Consider the following 7,197-nt stretch of genomic DNA (forward strand, 5'->3'; position numbering starts at 1 on the left):
GTCAGCTGGATACACTACAACAACAGATTCACTCACTGTCTGCTCCTCTATCCTCATGACCTCATCTTGTGATTTATCATCGCTATTTTCATATTTACTCCGTCTTCATCGATTTGCGGTCGCGATCTTCTAAAATTAATCTGTTCATATAGGTCTGAAATAAAAATAAGGAGAGTTAACAAAAATCACTGCTATATTGCACTATGGATTCTTAGTATATTATAAACAGGATAAAAAATACTATATAAAAACAACTTCATGTATCAAATCAGTTATCTTCCAGCTGCCATCATAATATTATATACCATTATCAAAAGTAAATTTTGCTTATTGTATGACATCAAATAATTATTAAGAAAAGAATTTGACTGCTCATAGTATTAATGGAAAACAATTATTTACAAGTACCTGTAATAGCTACATTAAAAGGATCTGATTTTCTCTGTACATTTTCAACATCATCACCATACAGTATCTCCTTACAGTACAGAGGAATGTTGCTTTACCAGACTTGGCATTGAAATTAGTGGTACAGATCAGCATATATTTTGTAGAATTAAGATCTGAACTTTTCTTCAGCTCCAAGTGGGGAAAGTGCAGGTGGTCAAGGCAGTATTGGCCATGCTGCTTCAGTGTGTACTGTACAGAAAATGTGCTACGTATACAATGTGCATTATCCGCACTGTCCAAAAGTGCCTTCAGCCATACCTGTGTCCATTGTGAACAGAAATGGCTGGAAGTGAGTTGGTCCTACAACATGTAAGGTCTTCAGCCTTGGTGGCAACTTTAGCTTCAAGAAATAATTAGTTGTAAGCTGAAAGTATCAAAGGTGAACTGTACCCACACCGCCCTCAATAGGTTGCCAGGCTTGGGGACCCACCTTCACTTTTCACAGATTAGATGGAAATACACATGACCTTATGGTGGGTTCTGGGTCATAAATAAGAGTAATAAAGATAAACCTGTATCATGTATCACTTTTATATACTGTATCTCTGCAGAATCATGTAAGTTGTTCATAAAGTGGTGTATAATCTAAATGTTTAGTACAGTACATATACATCTTCAGTTCCATGTTACAGCACCATACAAAGACTTTATATGCTTTTAAATCATAAGAAATATATGTTTGTGGTGCCCACTAACTATAATTATCTCAGGGGTAAGACAACTAACATGCCACATTGTCTCCACTGACAGACTGCACAGAATCCCACTGACCAACATAATTATCTACAATTATGCTGAAAAAAGGTAGAAGATGAATATAAATGTGAAAAAATAAAAATGATTAACTCTGAAATAAATGTCTAACCTTTGTTACTTCAGTTAAATTTGTGATGATTTGCCTGGTTTTCTTTATGGGTCATTATGTACACAAACTACCCCTCGTCTAAACTCTTTTTATGGTAAAGATACAATCAAATTGTCTGTATTTCTTCTTATAGAGAAAAGTAAGAGGAAACAAACACACCACAAGACACAAACACAGTGATGCAAAGTTCCCAACATACAACATGAGTCTGTGTTGAACTTTGTTTTTGAAGGGAAAAATCATACTCTAGAAGCCTCAGGAAATAGCTGCACATAATGTATTAAAAGAGCTATTATAATACTTACAGAAACAATATCATAACTATATACAGAGTGTCTCAGAAAATGGGAGACCACACACATCACAACCGGGGATAATGTTGCTGTTGTAATACATACAAGCATTCACAAATACTGTATCTGTAAGGTGTGTGTATACATTTTGAGACACCCTGTTCTCTACGTTGTATAAGTACAGTACATGGGGTTCATATCCTGAATAAAGACCATCCTGCCAGGTTGCTTACAGTGATCGTGTTACTGTGCTTAAGGACGATTATTCTGTTATGAAAAAGCCTGTGAAACTGATGTCAAAGCTACATTTAATGGAATACTATACTAGTGAATTGCCATAATGAAGGTACATGAGCAAACATCAACTAATGAAACAACTATCATACCTGTAGTTCAATTTCTTGGGAGATTCTCTTTTCTTCTGCCACATTAAATCGTGCGTTCGAGCCACTCGAATCATACGGGCAATGTCGTCACCATAGTTCACCTTCTGCTCCTTGGCAAGATCCTGTTCTGTTTTCAGGGTAAAAAGGAGAACTTATTATAAGATTTTGTTTAATTATAACTCTGTAACACTCATGATAATATAGTAGAAATTAAATTAATTTACACCAACGAATGAATTAAGTAACATTGTACATTAATAATAGTAAACAATACTGCATTATACAAATGCAATGATATATTCAGTCAATTCTATAACATCGGTGGTGTTTGTGGTACAGTGGCAATGTGTTTACACAAGGGGTTAATAATGACTTCCATTACATAATTAGAAATACCTGTATGTTTTCTATGGCATTAAAAAAAATTGACACTCGACCCCTCATGAGTTATCGCATTACCTTAAATTTCTATTGATTTCACAATGTCCTCAAACAAACACAAAACTGCTAGAGCCAAGTTTAGCGGTACTAAATGAAATGTAAATTGATAGTGTAATAGCTGGATCAAGGACAATCTATGAGAAACTGAAAATTCCAACTCACTGTAATTTCACCAAGAGTCGGCTTCAGATGTTTAAAAGTAGTATAGGGGATCTTAAAGACAACAGAGAAAACAATCAGCCACCTGCCAGCTGTCCAGGCATTAAACTTCGTCTCAGCTCATGCTCCTTGTGTGTTGCTGACAATATTCACACCTCCAAACATTTCTTCATTGCTAATTTTCACATCTCTCTTATAACTCTACACCTTTGTTGCACATAATTAGCATAATTATAAAATTTTCCATATATTACATGAGAGTAATTGAGGAGAAATCGGAAAATCAGGCAAGTGGCTGAGTTACTGTGAGGAGCAAGCTACTTTACATCACTGAGTTTGAGGAGTAAGTTAAGTGGTGATTATAGGAGAATGATAACACACTGAAAGCTTATTTATAGACTTACTAACATTGCACATTAAGCTTACCAATATAAAAGCTGTACTATTCTAGCACATTTTCATTATTACTAAGGAAAGGATCAGGAAACAGTGGAGATTTTTTTAACTTTGGGATGTTTGTCAGCAAAAGCATCATTTCCTTTTCCTTGAGGAGGCAGAGTTAGCATCTGAACCCCATCTATAAACAGTACACACAAAGTAATTATGCCCCATATGATGCCTGTGTTTGTAAATCAAACAGCACAAATTTTCATAAACTTTAAATACTCATAAACTGAATACCTGTAAATATCCCACTAAAATTCCTGAAACATTTTAATACAGTATAAAAATTTCTCTGGTGTTTTTCAAGTCACAATGCATAAATATGATACAGTAAGTCTGGTGCTAGAATCACCAACTTGGCAACAGTGACTGTTGGCAGGTGTGCCACATGCTGTACTGTATATAGAGCACAGTGAACTTAATGATCAAAATTAATAAGTAAAAGATCAGTTTGTACTGTCAGGGTATTGCCCATAAACTGAAATGTAATTATTTTTAAATGTAACTACAGTCTACAGGGATACTATAAATACAGTACAGTAATAATGTAGAATGTTAAATGTAATAATGATGAGACAAAATTAAATGAGTAAAGTAAAGGAACTTACCTCTCTGTAAATGTTTAATGCTCATCAAAGTTATCTGTTTCAAGCAGGGCCTGGCTGGCAAGTAATGTGTTTACTATAAGGATCTATTTCTAGGGATGTTCGCAATCCTGACAACCAATTCCATCTCTTGAGCTTTAAGTTGCATAGTGCCTGTTTGTGTAGTAGACAGCAACTGATGGTTTTTGACTGAAAAGGATAAAATGATTAATAATATCACCTTATCTTCTCATCTACATGCAGTATGAACTGAATTTTTACAAAAACCATAACTGAACTATATGTAATTCTGGGAATATGAATCACTAAATAGATACAATATAGCTCATGAGTGGTTTATATCAATTAGGTGAGGTGTAAGGGCTGCAGCCCTCTTCCTGTTGTTTTGCAGTTTAAACACAATAATAATATTTTTACTACTACTACTACTACTACTACTACTACTACTACTACTACTAATAATAATAATAATAATAATAAAATAATAATAATAATAATAAAATAATAAAATAAAATAATAATAATAAATAATTAACAGTTTATTGAAGAGCATGGCAGCCAAAAGGCTGAAAATATACAGTAGTATAATGGGAAAATATGGGAATGGGTCACTTGATTGACAAATATAATACAAGTAATATAAGTGATACAAATATGATATATAATAACTAGATGGGGAGAAGGTTATACTACAGGGCATTTTAACATAGTGACAGCACAAAAGGTAAGATTGGCTGTGAGTGAATACACTGGTGATTCCGAGTTATTGATAATTTTACAATGGTTGGGACTGCTGTTCTTATAACGATCAGCACGCGCTCTCATATGGGCTGGATGCGGTTAGTGTCAAACAAGCCCTGAAGAAGGATCTCGGTGAATATTCTTTGTCAGAAATGGATGAAATGGATTGAGGTAAGTCATGGAGGTCATTGGGGCAACAGGTTTTCTAACCCAGTAAATTTTTTGACCAGGAATCATGTGAGGTCACATTGTGTTTTGTTAACTCTTGAGGTCAACTGTATGTGATATATTGTTCTTCTGTAGCTCCTGTCAGTATCCCCAGAGTTGCCAGGTACTGTACTTTTGGGGCGAATTACTACCTGTAATAAAACAACATCCTAATAAACCAGGATTTGAAGATGAATAAAATGTTTTTGACTGTTTTACTGGACATGATATTGAGATTTACAGTTTTTGTCATTTTATTGTTTGCACTTTTAATTCAACTGATTTTACCGAGTTGCTTTTTTACTTTCATTTTTTTTTTAAATAAAGATTTTTTTTATTTAGACATTGATATACATGTTTGCATTTGCTTACCTTCTACTATTGAAAATATTTCCGTGTTGTCATACCGACAAAAACAAGAGAAAGAATGTAAACACTATAGCCCATTAGATGGAGGTGACCAGGTGTAGAAAATGAGTGCTGTATTAAATATTTCCACCACATATACAGATTATTATTTTTTAAATTGATGAAAATGAAAACTGATACAGTTATAAGTGATGATATGCAAAGTGGTGTGTGTACTTGTGCCAAAAGGGCTGTATATCAAGCAACGGTTTCACTGGTGTCAGTTAGTAAGTATAAAAAGTTAACTAGAATTACATTTCCAAAATCAGTGAGTCTTCCACGGTGCAGCGCCTTCTAAGCCGAAAATACAGTACTGTATAATAAATGTGTCCTCTTAAAGTGTGAATTTGCTACCGAGTTTAACAGTTAATTTATGTATAAGATTTCTGATAAACTTCCTACGTGCTCATGTTTGAAATAATGAACAAACATAAAACATTAAAAAAATAAGGAGTCTGCAATAGTTGGCTTGTGCATGGCAGCTCCGTCGAGAGTTACTACCACTTCTATCATCCATGAATCTATCTAGCCTCCTTTTAAACTCCCCAGCATTCCAGCACTTACTACAAAGTTGCTGCTTGTTCCACTCGTCCACTACCCTATTTTTGAACCAGTTCCTTCCTATCTCCTAAACCTAAACTTATCCAACTTAAATCAGTTGTTACGAGTCCTATCCTGCTTGGATATTATAAGAACTTTATCTACATCTCTCCATTGATTCTTCACCCATTAAATACTTTCATCATATCTCCCCGACTCTTCGCCTTTCTAGGGAATGCAAGTTTAGTTCTTTAATCTATCTTGATATGGAAGGTTTCTAAGTCCCGAATCATTTTCGTCATTCTTCGCAGCACCGACTCCAGTGAATTGATATCCATTCTATAATAAGGGCACCAGAACTGAACCGCATAATCGGTGCGCCTGACTAGTGCATAAGATATAGTTGCAATAAGACCTCTGCACTCTTATTACTTGCACTTCTAGATATAAACCTTATTTCAACATTAACACACTGTTTTCTAGCCATAGGTCCGGCTTGGCAAGTACCGTCTCTTTCACGAGTCGATTTCTAGGTTGATGTTGTTCAGGCTGTATACATACATTGAATGTATGTACCTTTATATAATGAATATCTTTCTCGTCATAAACGGTCATCCCTACGATTATGAATAAACTCATTTAGAAATACATCATTACTTTAGGACGAAATCAGACAGGAGGGGCGGCATATCTTCTCTGCTGGGAAAAACATACACTATAGTGGTCAATTCACACCTTTGTTCCAGAGTATTATACGTCCATGATCTGTAAAACAAAATTAAACCAAATATTTTTATATCATCGTCTCGTGTGTCACACCAATAGTACGTAATTTCCTTAACCATGGAATAATCTTAACAAGTAATATTTGAAACAAACACCTTATTTATAACCATGATTAAAAGCTACAGTGAAGTTAGTGCTGATGTTGTCTATAAACTCGTAAGCTCTAGATTAAATGGGTAACGTGCTTAGGTGAGAGGTGTGTGAGGCCTACAATACATCAGCAAAGTAGTCGAGACGAGGCCAAACTACTTTGGAGATCAAATATTTCACTCACAATCGCGTCAGTGTAACATTTAATTGCTTCGTCAAATTTCCTGACAGAAAAAGCTTGTTGCCTCTGTTTTTGAGTTCCACGTCCGTCATTATTCGTGACAGGCTAAACACAGTCCTCCTAACTGTTCCCTGTCGCCAACTTGTTTGTTTACAATCACCATCAGCTGATAGAGGGAAGACAAGTGAGCACAGGAAGCGTACTGTTTGAAACATTATTTTATTTTGTATGTGACAAAAATGGATAAAATGTATAGGGAAAATCATAACAGAAAAGGTTAATTTTCTAATTACACGCGTCTTTATTAAATCTTTGCAAGAAATTGCCCTTGTGCAAGATGTATAAAGTGTACCCAATACGTGCCTGTTGAAATGTCAAGAGCTCCTTACATTCTGGGGCGAATCTAGGCTGTTGAAATTGTGATTTTACTTTTAAATGACATTGTAGTGAAGTATACAAGCTAGGCAGTGGCGCAACGGGAATGTGACTTCACCACCAAATTTTGAATTCCCATGAAATTTTAGCAGATATAATCGTGTAAGGACAGTCGAAAAACTATGATTTAATATTATTAAAGACATATTTTAACAAATTTCGGATT

At 34.9% G+C, this 7,197-nt stretch overlaps 1 protein-coding gene across 1 annotated transcript in view; it reads right to left on the minus strand.

Annotated features, from left to right (window-relative positions):
• Positions 1-6,759, minus strand: part of LOC121859598 (E3 ubiquitin-protein ligase CHIP-like) — a 14,884-nt gene extending 8,125 nt beyond the window's left edge. Inside the window, 8 exon segments of the mRNA XM_042356535.1 lie at positions 99-154; positions 1,995-2,044; positions 2,047-2,121; positions 3,647-3,666; positions 3,668-3,727; positions 3,729-3,832; positions 6,600-6,643; positions 6,646-6,759. Coding sequence (XP_042212469.1) covers positions 99-154; positions 1,995-2,044; positions 2,047-2,121; positions 3,647-3,666; positions 3,668-3,727; positions 3,729-3,832; positions 6,600-6,643; positions 6,646-6,688 — 452 coding nt within the window. The 5' untranslated portion in view covers positions 6,689-6,759.
• Positions 6,760-7,197: the final 438 nt, after the last annotated feature.

Source organism: Homarus americanus, unplaced genomic scaffold, assembly GCF_018991925.1.
Source record: "Homarus americanus isolate GMGI-L3 unplaced genomic scaffold, GMGI_Hamer_2.0 scaffold7626, whole genome shotgun sequence".
In the NCBI taxonomy this organism is placed as follows: domain Eukaryota; kingdom Metazoa; phylum Arthropoda; class Malacostraca; order Decapoda; family Nephropidae; genus Homarus; species Homarus americanus.